The sequence below is a fragment of the Pelobates fuscus genome, chromosome 2, assembly GCF_036172605.1.
Source record: "Pelobates fuscus isolate aPelFus1 chromosome 2, aPelFus1.pri, whole genome shotgun sequence".
Classification (NCBI taxonomy): domain Eukaryota; kingdom Metazoa; phylum Chordata; class Amphibia; order Anura; family Pelobatidae; genus Pelobates; species Pelobates fuscus.
This window is the reverse complement of record NC_086318.1, coordinates 203,585,151-203,606,744: the sequence shown is the minus strand read 5'-3', so window position 1 is coordinate 203,606,744 and position 21,594 is coordinate 203,585,151. Positions and strand designations below refer to the sequence as shown.

General features: G+C 42.4%; 1 protein-coding gene across 1 annotated transcript in view; it reads right to left on the bottom strand.

Moving 5' to 3' along the window:
• BIRC6 (baculoviral IAP repeat containing 6) overlaps window positions 1–21,594 on the bottom strand; it is a 305,550-nt gene that overhangs the window by 240,788 nt on the left and 43,168 nt on the right. The window contains exons 3-9 of the mRNA XM_063443109.1: window positions 20,355–20,492; window positions 17,988–18,181; window positions 13,429–13,540; window positions 4,764–4,846; window positions 1,214–1,436; window positions 966–1,126; window positions 162–220 (exon numbers count right to left, since the gene is read on the bottom strand). Of these exons, the coding sequence (XP_063299179.1) occupies window positions 162–220; window positions 966–1,126; window positions 1,214–1,436; window positions 4,764–4,846; window positions 13,429–13,540; window positions 17,988–18,181; window positions 20,355–20,492 (970 nt within the window). The remainder of the gene's footprint in view (window positions 1–161; window positions 221–965; window positions 1,127–1,213; window positions 1,437–4,763; window positions 4,847–13,428; window positions 13,541–17,987; window positions 18,182–20,354; window positions 20,493–21,594) is intronic.

Here is a 21,594-nt window from a genome sequence, read left to right as displayed (position 1 = left end):
AACATAACAGGGTCAGGAATACAGAATTGTGTTCCCAGACTCTATAGTGATGCTTTAACCAAGTTCTTGGTTTGTCATTTTAGATACTACTTTTTACATTTTAAATATGTACAAAGAAAAAACCCATACAATTATTTGGGTTAATAAAAACATTCACTTACCTGTAACAGAGTCAGATCTAGAACGCTCTTCACTGTCTGAATCATCTAGAAGATCATCACTAAATTTACGAGAAAGATGGAAAGGAAGATTTAGAAAACGAAAGACACATTAAATTAGTATTGATAAGGTAAAATGACATCATACCCAATGTGACCATTGCAGATTGTATAGATCTTCTATAGTTTTTCCTTAGAAGAACAGCTTTAATCTCTGGTCAACATATCAATCCACATCACCCAGCAGGGAAAATATGGAAGCAGAGCGTACCTTTGCACAATACATTTTAAAGAGTAACTGTCACTTCATCAATTTTAGTATTGGTGAATATCTAATTTAACGTTGTAGGTTGCACTTTATGCATCCATATGGTTCTGCTGGGGAAAATGCATGGTGCACAGCATTTGTCCAATAGGTTCCTAAATGCACATGCCCAATAAATTATTAGACAGCTGTCTCCTTGCAACAGAGAAATACAATTAGGGCTTTTCTTTTAAAACTTACATCCTATGCTCTCTTCACCATACTAAACAATGAAATAGCATTTAATGGGGTGAAAATACAAGAAACTGGCACTTTTCTGGAACTCACATTTTGGCCTAACTTACAATTTACAACAGTAGTGCAAGGCGTATGGGCATTAGAAAAAGGAACAAAAGGTTACTTCTGAATGTCAGAACCATATTCATAGACCTGGAACAGATTGAATAATAAAAATGACTTATCTTTATAAAGATTCTGCCATTTAAATATCTGGGTTCTGTCCCAACCAATTGTACAGCTTTATATTGTATACACACACTGACCTGTCTCCTTCTAGTTTAGGGATATCAGAACAACTGGATGAATCTTCCAACCAAGCTAAAGTGGGTCTCCTTGCCTCCACTGCTGCACCAGAGTCTCCTGCAACAACCAAAAGCTGTACTACCGCAGGATCATATGCATTCACTTCAAACTTCAGGTGCACCTTTAAAAGGAAATAAATCAGGAATTGTCACAGAAATAATCATAATTAAGATATACGTATGTAATTCAAGTTAATAACATTAATTACCTTCATGAGTTTGGACACATCCCAGACACAGATTTTGCCTCTTTTTGTTGCAGCAGCTAGAAAATGAGGACAGTTTCCAACGCCAAAGCAGGATATTCTATCTGTGCCATCTGTGGCGGGAAATTGTGCCGGACAGGTTGCAAGGGTAACGGAGAGGGGTACATTTTGTGTGTGTTCGCCTTTTACAAATGGGCAGTTTGGGGAATGCCTCTCGTGTTCTGACCTGTATGAAATTATTTAATCATTGTAGCATAGAATTGTAAACAATAGCCCTGGCACAGTATTAAAATTATACATTTCATTTAAATGAAAACAACTAAACTTATGGTTAAGTCTGCAGTACAAATATCTGTGGCCATTTATTAACATTTACGCTAATTTTAAAATTAACAAAAATTATAAATGTAAGAAAAACTCCAAGCACTATAATCACTACAGCCTGTAAGTACCATGGTAAGTAGTCAAACCTTGACGTATGGTTTGAAACAAACTTGGGGTCTCCAAGGCGTCCGCAATGCATCTGGTCTTCATCTGAATGACTACTGAATATGGCCAAGGCCACTCTGATAGGAGTTCTCAGTAAATAAGACTGGTCCTGCATAGCTTACTTAGTTCTGTAGAGTCAATAGTATTTTCTAAAAAGAGAAGACCAGATGCATGATATGCGGCCAAGGGTGCCCAACAGGTCCGAGCAAAGTTGTCAAATTTTTCTGCAATGGTTTGACTACTTACCATGGCCCTACTGGCATCATAACCCCTGTAGTATTTATGGTGCTTGGATTATTCCTTTAAAGAAACAGCAATAACAGTTTACAAAAATTACTTTAAATAATTTACAAAAACAAAAGATAACAGCTTACTATATAGTTTAACTGAAATGTACACCTCTACAAAATAACTGATATAGTGAAGTTAGATTACTGTGTTTTTTTAATTCACTCTTTCTTACTTCAAGATGAAGGCTGCATGAAGCAGGAGAAAAAAAAAAAAAACACGGCATTTGTGCCCCATAACTTAACCCCTTCAGGACGGAGTCAATAGTGCACGTTCTGATCAAAACAAAACGTAAACAAAAACTGGAATTTGTGCTATGTGTCTGTTCACCCGTAGTTCCCCTCTTTCAAATTATATGCACCCACACTTATTATATATAATTTTGTTCAGGAGAAACAGGGCTTTAATCTATCATTAACTATTCATATATGGAACATCATTTATTATGAATAAAAGTAAAAAAATGTGAGAAAATAAGATTTTTTTTTAAATTTGCATTTCCGTCTGACATTTTAACTGTGAATGTCATAATACTGTTAGGTTTTACTGCAAAAAAAATGCACATATTTGTAATCAGCGATGTCTCACGAGTACAACAGTACCCCCTATTAACAGGTTTTATGTTGTTTTGGAAAGTTACAGGGTCAAATATAGAACATTACATTTTCAAATTGAAATTTGCCAGATTGGTAATGTTACCTTTGAGACGGTGTGGTAGCCCAGGAATGAGAATTACCCCCATAATGGCATACCATTTGAAAAAGTAGACAAGCCAAGGTATTGAAAGTGGGGTATGTTTAGTCTTTTTTAGTAGCCACTTAGTCACAAACACTGGCCAAAGTTAGCGTTCATATTTGTTTTTGTGTGAAAAAAGCAAAAAACGAATATTTGGCCAGTGTTTGTGACTAAGTGGCTACTAAGAAAGACTGGACATACCCCACTTGCAATACCTCGGGTTGTCTACTTTTGCAAATGGTATGCCATCATGGGGGTAATTCTCATTCCTGGGCTGCCATACGCTCTCAAAGGCAACATAACCAATCTGGCAAATTTCAATGTGAAAAAAATGAAATGCAAGCCTTATATGTGACTCTCTAACGTTCCAAAACACCATAAAACCTGTACATGGGGGGTACTGTTATTCTTGGGAGACTTCACTAAACACAAATATTAGTGTTTTAAAACAGTAAAACATATTACAACAATAATATAGACCATAAAAGTGCAGTTCGCTTGTAAAAAATGCAAAAAACTTCACTTTTACTTAAAATATCATCGTTGTAATACAATTTACCAGTTTGAAACACGAATATTTGAGTTGAGCGAAGTCTCCCGAGTAAAACAGTACCCCCTATGTACAGGTTGTATGGTGTCTTGGAGAGTTACAGGGTCAAATATAGTGCTTGCGAATTAAATTCTCTGCACTTTCTCCCTGTGTTGTCATGCATGTCAATCAAATTTTAATTAATCAAATCACATAATTATGTTAAAAGATTATTTAAATATACATGTAGAATTTTAATATATATGCATTTATAGGTATTTAAATTCTACGTGTATACTAATGTAATCTTTTATGTAATTATATGTATTTATCTATATATATATATATTTGCGGTTATTTGTATTTCATATATATATATATATATATATATATATATATATATATATATATATATAGAGAATGTCATTCTAAGTGTATTTTGTTACCGATATATATATATTAATAACAAAATACAGTTAGAATGAAATTACATATGCATATATAATTTATATGAAATTTTATTTCAATATTTTATTTATTTTATTATTTAATGTATTTATTATTTTAATTATACGTATTTATATATAATATATATATATATGTACATCTATTATATATATAATATATATACATATTATATATATGTAACGTCATTCTAAGTGTATTTTAATATTAATATACTTATAATATTAAAATACACTTTGTATGACGTTACATATATATATAATATGTATATATATTATATATATATATATATATAATATATATACATATTATATATATATAAAAATATATTTAATTTATTTTTACACTTGTCTTTTATTTATTTTTTATACTACCCACCAGCAGGGGGACTGTCTGATATTTCAAACAGTCCCCCTGCTGGCAGATCCACAGCCAGCTATAGAGGGCCATGTGATCGCTCTTTGAGAGCGATCACATGGCCCCCGGGGGCCTCATTTGCCGTGGGAGGGCTGCCTGGGCTGTGAGGCAGTCCTCCCGAAGCGGATCGCGGCGGAGGTAAGTATAACTTACCTCCTGGGGCTGCAAGCCGTTACGGTGTGCTATGCCGTCATAACGGCTTTAAAGCCCACTTAACCCGTGACGGCATAGCACGCCGTAACGGCGTTAAGGGGTTAAACATACATACTTGGGTCAATTTTAGTGTGTGGGTTTGAGGAGCTAAAGGTCCTTGAGGTTAACATTATGATTATTACCCAATGCAGTGGTTTCCAAACCAGTCCAGGATTTAGGAATTACCCAGCTGCCTCTAAGGTGTTTAAAAAAACTAAATAATAAAAAAAAAAAAAAACCACCCTAGACACAACTGGGTAATCCCAAAATCCTGGACTAGTTGTGGTGCCTTAAATATTGGTTTGGGAACCACTGACACAAACATACATACTCGAAACAGTATGTATATTTTGTGTTGCTATTTTTTATTTTCATTTATTCAACATTATTATTTTTAATGCAAAGGTGCCAATGCAAACAATCACTTTGGCAACTCACCATGGTTCGTCAGTAGGTTCCCAGCACACTAAACAAACACTACAAGTGAAGCACATGGCTCGATCATCTCCTGAGGAAGCCGGCTAGCAATAAAAGAACACATCAATTATTAATTGTACTACTATTTTATAAAATAAAATGACAAAAAACAACAGAACACAAAGCCATAAATACAATGCTATATTTCATGAAAGCAGTATCCTTAAAAATAATTAGTGTTACTTATTTGCATATCTGAAGTTGGAAAATTTGCAATTCTCATCATTCCTGCGCAACACATTTATACGCTTTTCATTTTAAAGGATCATTTTTAAAATAATAAGCTTTTCATCTATTTTTCAAAGTAAATAAAAAAAAATTGATTAAGCATATAAAAAACTAGGCAACTCATCCTTTCCTCTAGTACAGCGTTTCTAAAACAGTGTACCACAGTTCACAGCACTATGATTATAGCACCGGGTACTGTGCCTCACTCTCCCCTGACGGCTCTGAAGTACCGCAGAGGAGATTAGAGATCTCCCTCACCGACCCGCTAGCAGTTTAATGCTGGCAGCCGGCAGGTGAGGGAGCAGCTCAGCTGGGTTCTCCTCTCGCGAGCTTGGCATCACTCTCCAAATCCCGCGAGAGTGAACTCTAGCCTCAGGAGTTGCTCGAGTTCACGCTTACCACTGGGCCCACCAGGGATTCTCCCCTGGACCACTATTATTAAACCATTATTTTAAAACCAACAGGAATTGTCTTGTACTGATCCCCCTCCCTTCTTACCTTTGCCTGGGAGGAGGGACAGTATAAGACAATTCCTGTTGGTTTGAAAATAATGGTTTGATTAAACCTACCCCTTTATACACACTGTATCCTCACACATACTGCCCCTCCATAAAGATAACATTGCCACTCCATACACCCACTGTACTCCTTCACACACAATGGCCCCTAAAAAAACACACACACACACACACACACACACACACACACTACATCCTTCACAAACACAATACAATCCTGTACACACACTGCACCCCTCACGCACACCACTGCTCTTATCCCCTTATACAGCCCCTATCCTGGCAGACCCCAGGTAAGTTGTTAAACAGTTTGAAAGCTTACCTTGGGAGGGCACTACGGCACTCATGGCACCATAACCACTACATAGTGCTGTTGTGCTTATTGTGCCTGGATTGTTTCTTTAAATAATCTACTGATGGCGACTCACCTCGAATGCCCGATTCTACTGATGCAGACATGCCCGTCACCAAAGGGATACTACAAACAATGCTGGATGCCATGTCAGCTAAACTTCAACTCACCTTGCAGACTTTTATCCGGGAGCTTCGCTCTGATGTGCTCGAACTGGCCAACAGAACATCCCACATCGATAAGATGGTGGACCAAGCTGAGGCCCATAATTATCTGGCCTTTAAGGTAGACAGCCTTATAGCACACATAGATGCCTGCGACTTCAAGCTGGCGGATTTGGAGGACCGAGGCCACCGCAATAACCTCCGTATACAGGGTATCCCGGAAAAGGGTGGTGCCGCCGATCTTCATGCTCATGTCAACGGCCTGCTCAGTGCTCTCCAGCCCGACTTGCCTACAGAGAGGCTGCTCATGGACTGCATCCACAGGGTCCCGAAACCTAAGGCGCTGCCCGCAGATGTCCCTCGTCCAGATGCATTATTTCAACATAAAATAATAGATCCTGAGGACCAGCAGAACCAAGAAAGATCTCACCTCCCCATTCAAGAGAACCTTTCTTTTTGCTGACATCACTCCTCTTTCTTTTTTCTTGATTGTCCCTAGTAACAGCATAACCTGCCCCTACCAATTTTAACACCGGATGAAAACACACAAAAACGGAAAAAAAAAACAGGGTGCGGATCACCAATCTGGTGCCTACTGACAGATGTGCCCCTATTGTTCATAATAACTGATCCCTAGATTTCATCACAAAATATATACTATGCTAGTCATAATCTCCTACAGCCCCATACCTGAACTCCTGGCACCACAAGCCCAGGGAAACACACTAACCCGATCCTTTCAGAGATCACACGTATAAGGCTCCAATATACCTCCACACATTATCATTAAGTGCCTACCTCTTTGAGTAACCAAGCCATAACCTTGGAGTCAGGTCCACGCCACATCAATCTATCTGCTTAACACAGAGACCTACTCTCAAAGGGCATCTAAATCGGAATACCCCATGTGCGAAACAGCATGCCACACGTGCTAAAATTGTTGATTAGGCTTACATTTTTATTTTGTTCGTTCTGTGTGTGACAGACATGTGGTACACCAGCCTATTAAGGACCCCAGATTGACACCCCTGTGACATAGGCCGCATCCCCAAGTGTGAATCCTGGAAGGACACTGCCCTTCACTACCTAATTATACTCCCTAGTGTTTGCATTCAGCAGCACATATTCCATTCTAAGGTAATATTGGGTCCCGCATGCCTGTCCAACCGATATATACTTGCCTGTTACTTTGCCACCACGGCTATTCATAAGAGAAACAAAACAAAACTTCTCTCCTCACCGGACCATGCTGGTCGTCCACATTGTATATAGGGTCTAATATTCTGTGATCTGTACTGCTGATATTGAGTTTGTTACTACGTTAACTTTTGTGACTGGAACCTACTTACTTCCACCTCCCCCCCCTATAGGCCCAGCCGAGACAGTGGGGAGAGCGTGGAAGTGACAGGGTTAATGACACCAGACCCCTGGTTACCTGTTGCTAGTCCCAGCAACCACTCAATTAACCCCTGCAATCCCTTCTACACTAACCCCCTAGTACACACTTTACTGCCACCACCAAGACTTTTAAACCCGGGCGTCTTAGGTTACCCCACACACAGGAGAATTATAGGATCACAGTTCTACTTTTACTAATCAAACACTTATAATTAACCCTTTTTGGTAACGTGTTTACCTGAGCTCTCTGGAGAGTAAAGCTCGTAGAAAACAGAGACAAGCTGATTAATTAAACATTTAATCTGACAAAAACGATTCACAGTGCCGAGTACAAAATACAGAAATAAATGACATACAGATAAATTGCAAAACAGTACATAAAATAAAATAGGAGAAAACACAAGAGATTCCTTACATATATTTACCCAATATAGAATTCTTGTGGGAGTCTTAGATAGTATTGATCTCCTAGAAGTTACTGACCAAAAGAAAAACTAAAAACTGACCTCTGGATAGTCCAGCACCCTCATCATATGGCTAAACTAGTTATTTCTCATTGGGCAGACCCCTGGGGGAGTCAGAGGGGGTTGGTCTGGCAGTCTATTGCCCACTCTATGAAATTCCTTGTGTCCAGCTCTGGTGATGGCTATCTAGATGTTTTATGGTCTAGGCCTGGTGCAAGATCAAAGACCACAATAAATGCCATCCCAAGGGTTACAAAAAAAACAACTCTTAACATATATAAACACACATCAAACAAGAACTCATGCTTTTGGCATGACATCTACTAACAATATATCCGCGTGTGCTACAGCTCACACTGCCCTGCGAAGTGTGCTGGGTTCCGTCCTACCATAGGAAGTGATCCACAAGGCTTGATAAAGCTGGGAATTGCGGACCCCCCAACAACACCGAGATGTATACATGAGCTCCAAAAGCCCGCCAGGATCAAACATCCATGAAAATCTACACACAAAATGGGACTAAATTCCCCAGCCAAGAGACAGGTCCTTGGAATGGAAGCTTGTTCACACAGAGCAGCTGTATTATGCCTTCAAGAGACCCTTTTCAAAAACTGTCGTCTGTCATTCTATGACAAAAACTTTCCCGCACCAGTTTCACATCACCTCACACACCAAAACTAGAGGGACCTCTATGCGGATTAGGAATTGGTTATCATTTACGCTCTACTCCCAACACCTAGACAAAGAGGGGAGATATGTTATAATCATAGGCACCCTCAACAACATTCTCTATACCATAGCCAACATATATGCCCCAAACGCAGAAGAGAGAAATTTCTTGCACAAGATGTTACATGTATTATCCCCGATCCAACAGGGTATCACACTAATATGTGGAGACTTTAACCATATCATGGTCCCCGTCCTAGACACTACCTTAGCACCCACTAGCCCTAGATTCCGACCTCTGAAACACAAATGCGTTGCCACACAAAAATTGGTGCATATCAACCACTTCTACGATGTCTGGAGAGTGCTCCATAGGGGAGAAAAGGGATACACTTATTACTCATCCATACACAATGCGTGCTCACGAAAAGACGGGTTCCTGATTTCTGGCGGGGCCTTAGAACAAATCGAGCATCATTGCAGCATTGGGCAAAAAATAGCTTGCCTACTATCATCTACGGGAGAAAAAAAAAGAAGCGCTCCTCGACACACTAGCAATGGGTTCGCACAATACTATGCCACATTATACAATCTCCAAGACGACATGACCATACACCATCCATTCCGGTTAAATATTGCCCAATACTTGGACCCTATTCCCTTTCCCACACTCACGGACACACAAGTCCAAGACCTCTCTGCGCCGATCACTGAGATTTAGTTGTGCAGAGAAATCCTCTCCTTTCCCAACAACAAAGCACCAGGCCCAGATGGGTTCGCCAATTCCTACTACAAGAAATTCAACTGTGCCTTGACCCCCCCACATCACTCACACTTTTAATGCAGCCGTCACGTCTGCCCAACTGCCCTCAGATAAATTACTAGCACATATAGTCACACTCCAAAAACCAGGGAAACCTACCACTCATCCACAGAACTTCCGACCGATATCTCTCCTGAACACAAAAATCCTTGCATGCAGACTTAGCTCTTACTTTCAGCACATCATTCACACAGATCAAGTGGGCTTCATTAATGGTAGAAAGGGCGAAGACAATACACGCAAAGTGCTAGACATTCTTTATGCCCTCCAACACTCCAACCAGGGAAGTCTTGTACTCTCCCTGGATGCAGAGAAGGCATTTGATCGCCTCTACTAGGGGTTCCTAGAGGAAGTGTTGATCAAAGCTTCCTCTCAGCAGTTAGGGAACTATACCACACACCCTCAGCGCAAGTACTCAATGCAGGCTGTCTCACCCTTTCCCATAACCAACGGCTCTAGACAGGGGTGCCCACTGTCACTGCTGCTATACGTCATGGCACTGGAACCATTGGCAGTCCAGATCAGACAACACAAGTCTATCCATGGGGTACAAGTGGGGGACAGAGAATACATCACAAATATCTTTGCTGCCAATATCCTAATCACATTGTCACAACCTCAAATCTCCCTTCCCAACCTACTGGCACGATGATGCATGTCTGGTGGATTATAAAACCTTACTGGAATATGGTAGAGCAGGACCTCACTAAACTGTTTCACCCCACGCTCCGTGACACCTGAACTATGCTTACTGTTTATAGGTCTGGACCGACAGCCCCGGATAGAGGCCAACTTCACATTTCAACTAATAGCAGCAAACACCCTCATAGCGCGTATGTGGGAAAACGACTAGGGCACCAGACAGAACGAACCTTTTAACACAAGTCAACATGAACACAACATAAGTGACATCTCTTTCATATGTATGGCTCAACAGGAGCTAAACCGGGTGATCCCAGCCGATAAACCCAAATATACATGAGACGTGCGACACGGACGGACCCAAGTGGTCTACCTTCCCCCCTCCATATCCTGAGCGACCTGGCTTTATACCCCCTCCTGCGATATACTCTGCACTCCTCCTTCCCTCTACTCCCCTCTTCTACCAACACTCTACATGTTCCTAGAAACAAGGGGAGCCATGATAGCAACCACTATAACAACTCCCAACTACTAACCAAAGCACAGGTGAGAAGGGACTATACCATCTGAGCACTATCTACTTGCCTATACAACCCATGACTGCCGTACCTACCACATTCCATACCTCCAAGAGTACCATAGATTAATGCCACCTGTCTCGACCCCACATCATTCACTACCCTGCCTTCCAAGTTACCCACCCAAGCAGAGCACCTACTGGTGCACACTAAGGAGTACACCCTTCTCGATAACCAGAGCCAAGGCCCTTATGCGAACAAGATAGGCTAAGACTGACCGAGAGTACTATATCACTCCAGACACCTTGGCTACTGGGCTATAGTGCGATCTCCCTACATTACGCGAGGAGTCCAAAGCTAGTTAACTGGCAGCACTTGCTCTCGTCTGACTGACATAGTAGACAAGATACACACAGATTGAATGCAATGGAGTGTAACCACGCACACAAGGGTTTATCTAAACCATAACATATGTACTGGTGATATTTTCATCATATGGAAGGGCGATTCTAATTCTTTGGTTAATTTTTTAGAAAATCTAAACTCCAATGACTGGAATATAAAACTTACTTACAATATCAGTGATTTGAATATCACATTTCTGGATTTGGATGTTTTTATAGAATCAGATGAAATTAAAAGCAAAACTCATTTTAAAAAAGTTGATGTAAATAGTTTTATTGAATTACATAGTTGTCATTTTAAACCCTGGCTCATAAATGTGCCTAAAGGACAATTTCTCAGATTAAGGAGAAATTGCACCAATCTAGAGGATTATCAGAGCCAATCAATAGAATTGTCACAACAGAGAGCACTTCCTGTCAGTCCGGCCAGGTACAGAAGAGTGAAGCTCCTGTACCTGACACACCAGGGAGGGAAGAGGGCCGTTAAGGGGAGGGGGAGGAGAGGAACACTAATGGACAGGGAGGGTAGAGGAACACTAAGGAGCAGGAAAGGGAAGGGAGAGGATAACTACCGTATTTATCGGCGTATAACACACTTTTTCGCCCCTGAAAATAGGGGGAAAATGATGTGTGCGTGTTATGATGTGTGTGTGTTTGTGCACACTTCCTTTCTGTCCCGCCGGAAACTGAAATTGAAGTTCCAGTACCGCGGTGCGCGCTGTGAAGCCGGCCCACGCTTCAAGACAGGTAAGTAATTATGGGACAAGAGGGAAAGTGCACTAGGGGACACTATGGAAAGGGGGGTGAACACTATGGAAAGGGGGGTGGAGAATACTATGGGAGGGGGTGGAGAATACTATGGGAGGGGGTGGAGAATACTATGGGAGGGGGTGGAGAATACTATGGGAGGGGGTGGAGAATACTATGGGAGGGGGTGGAGAATACTATGGGAGGGGGTGGAGAATACTATGGGAGGGGGTGGAGAATACTATGGGAGGGGGTGGAGAATACTATGGGAGGGGGTGGAGAATACTATGGGAGGGGGTGGAGAATACTATGGGAGGGGGTGGAGAATACTATGGGAGGGGGTGGAGAATACTATGGGAGGGGGTGGAGAATACTATGGGAGGGGGTGGAGAATACTATGGGAGGGGGTTGAGAATACTATGGGAGGGGGTGGAGAATACTATGGAATGGGGGGGGAACACTGGGATGAGGGGGGGAATACTATGGGAGGGGGAGAAATTTCCTGGAATTTCCTTCTGAAAATGAGGTGCGTGTTATACGCCGATAAATACGGTAAATAGTCGTGAAAACAAACAAAAAAAATATTGACTGGCATGTATATTTTGTTTATTTACCACTTATAAAAAAAAAAAAACATTCTATAACATAAGTTAACAGATTTGTGTAGAAATTGTTTATTTTTTTCAAAACTGTAACTGTACAGAATATCGGTAAGTTATCGGCTATCGGCCTGAAAGTTCACTATGTTTTCCTATAGGGAAGAAGGGAAGGCCTATTGGCAATGGAGGAGAATCTAATGCCCAGTATCTGATATTAAGCCAGCGCGGAGGGACCTCTGAGCTGGAATGAGGTAAATGTAATAAATAAAATATATATATATTTTTTATTTTTTTTAAAGTGTGTTCCTTTAAAAGACAGCAACTAAAATCAAATAAATAAAACAGGGATCTGGCAGAAAGAACGCTTAAAAAAACAACCAAGTGCTTTTATTTGGATGAAATTTGGTCGATCAAATTTTAACCGTAATTGGCTAGATTTAAAAGCATTGGATTTGGCTAAGATAGTCAATTTCGATGATCTCAGCCCTAGGCAGGCTGGGGGCAGAGTCAAAAGCCGCTCTGCCCAATCAGCATCTCCTCATTTAGATGCATTGAATCAATGCATCTCTATGAGGGAAGTTCAGTGTCTCCTGAGGGTGGAGACACAATGTCAGTGATGCACGCTAGGCAGCACTGCCCCAGGAAGTACCTCTAGTAGCCATCTGAGAAGTGGTCACTGGAGATGCCCCTAGGCTGTAATGTAAACACTGCCTTTTCTCTGAAAAAATACTATTCACAGAAAAAAGCCTCCAGGGACTGAATATACTCACCAGAACAACTCCATTAAGCTATAGTGGTTCTGGTAACTATAGTGGCCCTTTAAACACTATAGTTTACTGTCAAAGTGTATATTCCATATTAAAAGTGATTTTAAATGGTTTTAGTATACAATGGCTCAGTCAATAAATAGATGTTAATGTATATAAGTGTCCTACATGAGATGTCTACTCCTACAAGGAGCTGGAAATGTTAACAGTGAATTTCTGTTTGGCACCAAAATGAGTAAGCTATGTCTACATAAAGAACAAAAGTATCACCTTGAGAAAGATCAACATGCAAGAAATAAAATATGAATAATATAAACTGCAGAAGTGACTCACCTGATGATAAAAACCTGCTTGTGCCATAGGATCTGGCTGAGCCCACCTGTAACCAACATGAGGCCATGACGTGAAGGTTTCCCTTCTATTGGCTTCACTGTACATGAGGGACCTGAAAAAAAAGCATAAGATGGATAATCTTTAGTGTATGCTTGCAGGTAAAAATCACTAGAGAAGATCAGTGGGTATAAAAGCAACATTATGTACTATGCAGTAAGATGAAGTATCAATAAAGAAAGTATCAGGGATGAGGAAATCTCTTGACACGTGCCCAGCAACATGTAGTTACAAGTGATGAGCAGGAAGAATTTTTGGGGGCTCTTTTGCAAATGCCTGCTTCACTGAAGGGAAAACTGGGGCAGACAGGGAGCTGGTTGTCTGTACCTACAGAGGGTGTAGACCACAGAAATTGCTTCCTTGTGGTCCACTTATCAGTCAATGGAAGGGCTGGAAATTCTGGCAGTGTCCTTAGGCACGGTGAGCGCTAGGACTGCGAAAGAGCAATTACTGTGGTCCAGACCTGCCAGAGGTACAGATGCTCTTCCACTAACAACCAGGACTTTTAACCCCCGGTGGAAGACAGCACCTCTCATTACAGCAGGAGGAGTCAAAATACTACACACACAGCACGTAACACAGCCAGCATCCACAGACAACGTACAGCACAAACATTAAATAAAGCCAACACATGGGGGGGTACAGCATGAGAAAACTCCGGGTTATGAACTAAAAATTTACGCAAATGAAACCAGAGGTAAAAAGTTAGACTTTTGCCTCAAAAACATTTGGATTCAATAAGCAAAAAAAAAATATCAGTGACTAACCCTGCTAATGTTCAGGGATCTATGAAGGGGCCCTAAACTGAAACTGAACCCCTGAGCAATGGGCTAAAAGTCCTCAGGAATGATGCCAGAAGCTGGTGCTTGTCTATGCATCACCAAATAAAAAGATGCTTGCCATGAAGGGGATGAATAATTTTGAGACTGGAGAAGTCTGGGGTGGGGAATAGTAGGTCCCCCCACATTCTCATTTAGATGCCCCACCCGCCGCGCAGGGGTGGGGGCCGAGGAGGAGGACAGTAGGTCCCCCCCCCCTCATTATTTAGGGCACCCACCCGCTGCACAGGGGTGGGGGCCTGGGGGGAGGACAGAAGGTCCACCCTCCCCCCCCAGTATTGTTATTTAGTTCCCCCACCCACCATGCAGGGGTGGGGGCCGGGGGGGAGGACAGTAGTGTGATCAGTCCTCCCCCCCCCACATTCTTGTTTAGAGCCCCCACCCGCCACCCAGGTTTAGTAGACATACCCCCACTTGCGGTATAGTGAGTAGGGGCATTCGGGAGATTTTAATCTCCCTTATGCTATTATGGGGGTCATATTGACCCCCATAGAGTGAGGGGAGGGACATGGAGGGCTTAGTAAGTGCCGTGGAGCACTGCTCCCTGCCGCTTTTATCTTTACATTTTACAAGGAGGGAGCTGCGCGCCGGTAGCTCCCTCCTTGTAATAAACTGAACGAACAAACGAACATTGATACACAGTGTTTGTTTGTTCGTCTGACATTTCTATTCATTCATTCGTCTTTCTGACGAATGAATGGATGAAATTCCCGTTTGCATGCCCAAGTGTTTAACTGAGCATGTGCAAGAATTTCACAGCGCTATCTAGTGTAGGCAGATGACGTGTCCCACGGGGACTTCATCTGACCACACAAAGATGGCGGCGCCCTGAATATAGATGGGGGCAGAAAATAAAGTTTAGAAATAGGTAATATGGGGGGGCTTAGGGGCATTTGGGGGTGACTAAGGGGTTGGTTAGATGTAGTGGAGTCAGGAGGGGGTTTTAAAAAAAAAAAAAAAAAAAAGTGATTCGGCCATGACAGTGCCGCTTTAAATCCTCCTCCATCATCAAAAAACAGCATACAAAAGAATGTGTATAATTATAACATAAGATGCATGTTACCTTATCAGTGTACACTTAATTTGCACTCAACAAGTTCTTAGTGAGATAAAAAAAGTAGTACCGTATATACTCGAGTATAAGCCGACCCGAATATAAGCCGAGGCCCCTAATTTTTCCCCAAAAAACTGGGAAAACGTATTGACTCGAGTATAAGACTAGGGTGGGAAATGCAGCAGCTACTGGTAAATTTCTAAATAAAATTAGATCCTAAAAAAAATATATTAATTGAATATTTATTTACAGTGTGTGTATAATGAATGCAGTGTGTGCGTATGAGTGCAGCGTGTGTGCGTATGAGTGCAGCGTGTGTGCGTATGAGTGCAGCGTGTGTGCGTATGAGTGCAGCGTGTGTGCGTATGAGTGCAGCGTGTGTGCGTATGAGTGCAGCGTGTGTGCGTATGAGTGCAGCGTGTGTGCGTATGAGTGCAGCGTGTGTGCGTATGAGTGCAGCGTGTGTGCGTATGAGTGCAGCGTGTGTGCGTATGAGTGCAGCGTGTGTGCGTATGAGTGCAGCGTGTGTGCGTATGAGTGCAGCGTGTGTATGAATGCAGTGTGTGTGTGTGTATGAATGCAGTGTGTGTGAGTATGAATGCAGTGTGTGTGAGTGCAGTGTGTGTGTATGAGTGCAGTGTGTGTGTATGAGTGCAGTGTGTGTATGAATGCAGTGTGTGCAGGGCCGGTGCAAGGATATTTGCCCCCCCCCATATGTCCTGACCTCCCCTCCTCCTCCCTCAGTGATCCTTACCTCCCCACCCCCGTGTTCCTTCACCCCCCTCCCCCAGTGGTCCTGACTCACCCCTCCCCTAGTGGTCCTTACTTCCCCCTCCCCTCCCCTAGTGGTCCTTACTTCCCCCTCCCCTCCCCTAGTGGTCCTTATCCCCCCCTCCCTCCCCTAGTGGTCCTTATCCCCCCCCTCCCTCCCCTAGTGGTCCTTATCCCCCCCCTCCCTCCCATAGTGGTCCTTATCCCCCTCCCTCCCATAGTGGTCCTTATCCCCCTCCCTCCCATAGTGGTCCTTATCCCCCCCTCCCTTCCTCCCATAGTGGTCCTTATCCCCCCCCTCCCTCCCATAGTGTTCCTTTTCTCCCCCCCTCCCTCCCATAGTGGTCCTTATCCCACCCCCCTGCCTCCGATAGTGGTCCTTATCCCACCCCCCTGCCTCCGATAGTGGTCCTTATCCCCCCTCCCTTCCATAGTGGTATAGTGGTCCTTTTCCCCCCCTCCCTCCCATAGTGGTCCTTATCCCCCCCCCTCCCTCCCATAGTGGTCCTTATCCCCCCCTTCCCTCCCATAGTGGTCCTTATACCCCCCCTCCCTCCCATAGTGGTCCTTATCCCACCCCCTCCCTCCAATAGTGGTCCTTATCCCCCCCTCCCTCCCATAGCGGTCCTTATACCCCCCCCTCCCTCCCATAGCGGTCCTTATACCCCCCCTCCCTCCCATAGTGGTCCATATCCCCCCCCTCCCTCCCATAGTGGTCCTTATACCCCCCCCCCCCCTCCCACAGTGGTCCTTATACCCCCTTTTTTTTAATTATTTTTTTTATTATTATTATTTTTTTTTATTATTATTATTATTTCTTATTTTTTTTTTTTTTCGTCCCCCCTCCCTGCTTGATACATGGCAGGGAGGGGGGCTCTCCTTCCCTGGTGGTCCAGTGGCAGTTCAGTGGGGGGAGAGGGGGGCTGGCAGAGCTGTACTTACCTGTTCTGCAGCTCCTGTCAGCTTCCTCCTCCTCTGCGCCGTCCGTGCAGCTCCTTCTATCAGCTCACATTGTAAGTCTCGCGAGAGCCGCGGCTCTCGCGAGACTTACACTGGGAGCTGACCGAGGTGCTGAACGGACGGCGCGGAGGAGGAGAGAGCTGACAGGAGCTGCAGAACAGGTAAGTACAGCTCTGCCAGCCCCCCTCTCCCCCGGTCTGTATTATGGCAATGCAAATTGCCATAATACAGACCTTGACTCGAGTATAAGCCGAGTTGGGGTTTTTCAGCCCAAAAAATGGGCTGAAAAACTCGGCTTATACTCGAGTATATACGGTAACTGAAATTCTAGAATATTAAAAACAAACAATATAGGCTGTTGGCGAAAGTTTGTGAGCTAAATTACATAGAATGCTCCACTAGCTTTCAAAGCTTGATTTTGCCAATTCTTCCACAATTTTCCAGTTGCCAAGCTCTAACTCATTAATAAAAAGAATGAATACACTTTTACACCATCGCTATTATAAAACATATACCACATGGTGTCTTGAATTCCTAAGATTAAATCACCATACTGAAACCCTGACAGACTTCAGTCTTGAGTTTATCGCAGCAGGAAGTGTCAGAAGATCCATTTAAGCTGACAATCGGATTACTATGTTAATTTGAAACCTTATGTTATGGGTTTACTAATAAAGGCATGATTGCAAATTGCCTTAGCCATTACTATGAACTATACTTCGGTTGCATCCAACCAACCACATAACACTTGTAAAACGGTTTGTGAACCATAAATGAAATATTAAGATTGACAGTTTTAACAGCTGTTGCAATGCATGCATCCTAAACCTGCTATGAAACAATAATCCCTGAGCACCAGTAATCTGAATATAACTTACCTGTCTACAGATCGACCAGGTCCCACACCAAGTTCCGGTCTTGCACTAGGTAACAGGTAAGATAACCTGTCCATTATAGAGGATGCTACTGGAAGGGCAGCAATGTTCTGATTAATCTTCTTTAGTTCATTCACAATAGCACTCGTTACTGACTTTAACACATGATGAGGAAGATGGAGAGTGACAGTTGCCCACTGCAATAAAAAATATGATAAAGCTTAACCAGCTGCTTCTCCAATAGGAACATAACTTTATATTTACTGACTTTCCCATTGAAAATATTTTATACAGCAAAATATGGAGATGAAAACTTAATTCCAAATGTAAAGCCAAAAAACATGCTTGACAGCAGTCAGCACATGATGCTTTTATTTTATTTTGTTTCTAAAGAGGCTCTCACCGTCTGGGGTCTTTGTATAATTTGCAAAAGACCCCATTCATTGGCTTCTCTACTTGCTGTGTGCTGGGCAAGAAAAGGTTATACTTACTTGAACATGTACCTCGCGCCCCAGTTATCTTCATACTGCCGGTCCATTCCACCTTCTAGTGAAACAGCTGCCAGAAGCCAGCTAGAGTACAACACTGAGGTCTATGATTGATCCAGACAATACTAGAGATCCGCCACAGACAGAGCCTATTTACTGTCAGCCATCGCTCCACCTTTTGTCACTCTTTGTCAAGCGTAGGAAAAATATAAAGGCAAAGTAGTCCCTATATCTTTTAACTGGGCTAGAATTACAGTAGAATCTTAACTACCTCAACTTGAGTAATTCAAAGATTTTATCTTAATGAAATACTCATTTTGAATGAAGGGTTTAGCAGAGCCACTTTAGCTGGATAATATGTAAAGGTTAAAAGGAACACTATAGTCACCAAAATAGTCACTTTAGTTTAATGAAGCAGTTTTAGTGTATAGATTATGTCCCTGCAGTCCCACTGCTCAATTCTCTGCCATTTAGGAGTTAAATCACTTTGTTTATGCAACCCTGACCACACATCATTGCAGCCTTCATTTACACTTCCTGTAAAGAGTCATCTAATGTTTACACTTCCTTTATTGCAAATTCTGTTTAATTTAGATTTTCTTATCTCCTGCTCAGTTAATAGCTTGCTAGACCGTGCAGTAGCCTCATGTATGTAATTTAAGTTCAATTTACAGAGCAGGAGATAACTTTTAAAGTAAGTTACATCTGATTGAAAATGAAACCATTTTGCTTTCTTGCAAGCTGTGTCAATCACAGCCAGGGGAGGTGTGACTAAGCTGCATAACCAGATACAAAAGTGATTTAACTCCTAAATGGTAGAGAATTGAGCAATGAGACTTCAGAGGCATGATCTATACACAAAAACTGCTTCATTAAAGGACCACTATAGGCACCCAGACCACTTCAGCTTAATGAAGTTTTCTGGGTGCCAGGTCCATCTTGGTTAACCCTGTCTGCTTTAAACATAGCAGTTTCAGAGGAACTGCTATGTTGACACTAGGGTTAATCCAGCCTCTAGTGGCTGTCACATTGACAGCCGCTTGAGGCGCTTTCGCGCTTCTCACTGTGATTTTCCCAGTGAGAAGACGCCAGCGTCCCTAGGAAAGCATTGAGAATGCTTTCCTATGGACTGACTGAATCCAGGCTGGGCTCTTGCCGGGCATGCGCATTCAGCCGATGACGTCGGAAGGAGGAGGAGAGTCCCCAGCGCCGAGGGAGCCCTGCGCTGGAGAAAGTTAAGCCTTTAACCACTTCCTCCCCTTTCAGCCCGGCTGGAGGGGGGGGGACCTATTAACACTATAGTGCCAGGAAAACAAGTTTGTTTTCCTGGCACTATAGTGGTCCTTTAAGCAAAAGTTGTATTGGTAAATTTGGAATGCAAATAATTAAGCTACATTATTTACTGAAGTAATTACTCTGCACATTGACCAGTTATGAAATACATATTAAAAAATGGAGGAAAATGAAAGTTAATATTTTATTATGGATATATAGCATGTTGAAAACCCTCAGCAGTGCAATGGCTAATTATGTGGCCAGTGCTTGTTAGCTATCCACCACATGAAAATAGTAAAAATAAATTTGTAAATAAAAATCCTATGCGAGTCCTCCATATGACCACATCTGCCAACCAGCAGATGGGGGCATATCTACTAAACATTAAAACTACGGATTGCGCAGCCATTGCTGTCCAGATGCTAGAAAAGGCTCCATCCCATAAGAACAAAATAAAGAGGTCTAGATGGAGTTTAGTGGTCCTCATTCAAAAGTTCAATAATTAAGCTATTTTAATAAACATGTATTGTTAACCTTGGCAATGGGAATACGAAGTAAATATTATCTTTGCTTACTGTTTAAGATAATAAACGAAATTAGCTCTTACCTTAGCAACTTTATGATTTGCTGCTGTCTCATGTGACGTATTCTTAAATCCATCTTTTAGCTGCATAATGAACAAATCATATCCTTCTGCACTACACACATCAATTTTTTCCAGGCATGCAGACAGCAACTGTTGCGCCTAAAATAAAAAAAAGGAGAATATAAGATGCTTAAAACACTCCTAAAGCAGAACAATAACAATTTCTTTATAAAATAAAATAATAAAAATAGAGGGTCTGTCAAGTAATAAATTAAAAGAAAATGGAGACGGTGGATGGCTGCACTTTCTGTAGACGGGCCGCGAGGGAGCTGTGATTTCCCTGCCGGCTAGCTCTCTGCGTCCCTTCTGCCTTTTGTGCGTGTACCACTGATTGAACATCTCATTGAAATGATCTAGGTGCAGTCCTCTTATCCCTGAACAACTACAGCTAAATGTGTTTGTTCTGGTGAACATAGTCATTCCATTCAGGCTTTTTCATAGAAAAGGCAGTGTTCACATTACAGCCTAGGAATACCTCCAATGGCCACTCCTCATATGGCTACTAATGGTGCTTAATTGGGCAGAGCTGCACAGTGTGCAGCACTGACAATTAGTGTCTCCAACCTCTGCATGAAGACACTGAACTTTCCTCATACAGATGCATTGATTCAATGCATCTAAATGAGGAGACGGTGATTGGCCACGGCTGTGTTTGGCTTATGTTGGCACTGCCCCTGATCTGCCTCCTTGACAGTCTCTGCCAAATCAATGCTTTCCTATGCATTGTGATTGGCTCAGAACATCACTTCTGATCGTGTCAGCCAAGCAGGCAGATCAGGGCAGAGCCAACAGTAGCAGACTGGAATAAAGGTAAGATTTTACAATATTTAGGAGGGCAAGGAGGGGAGGGGGGTAGCAGAGTGGCTAGATGGTGTTTTTACATCACAGGTCAGGAATACATGTTTGGGTTTCAGACTCTATAGTGTTCCTTCAAGTGGCTTGGGAGGAGAAGTAATTTTAAAGGAACACTAAAGGGCACCCAAACCACTTCAGTTCTTTGAAGTGATCTTGGTGCATTGTCCCTGCCCCCCTTAGTCCTGCAATGTAAATCATTGCAGCTTATCTAAAACGGCAATGATTCAATTGCAGGAGTAAGACAGCCACTAGAGGCACTTCCTGCTTGCTAGGCGAGTATTGATGGCCGGACGTCTCACACTCTGCACGAGGAAATCCATTGTCAGGTAAACCCTCATAGCAAGGC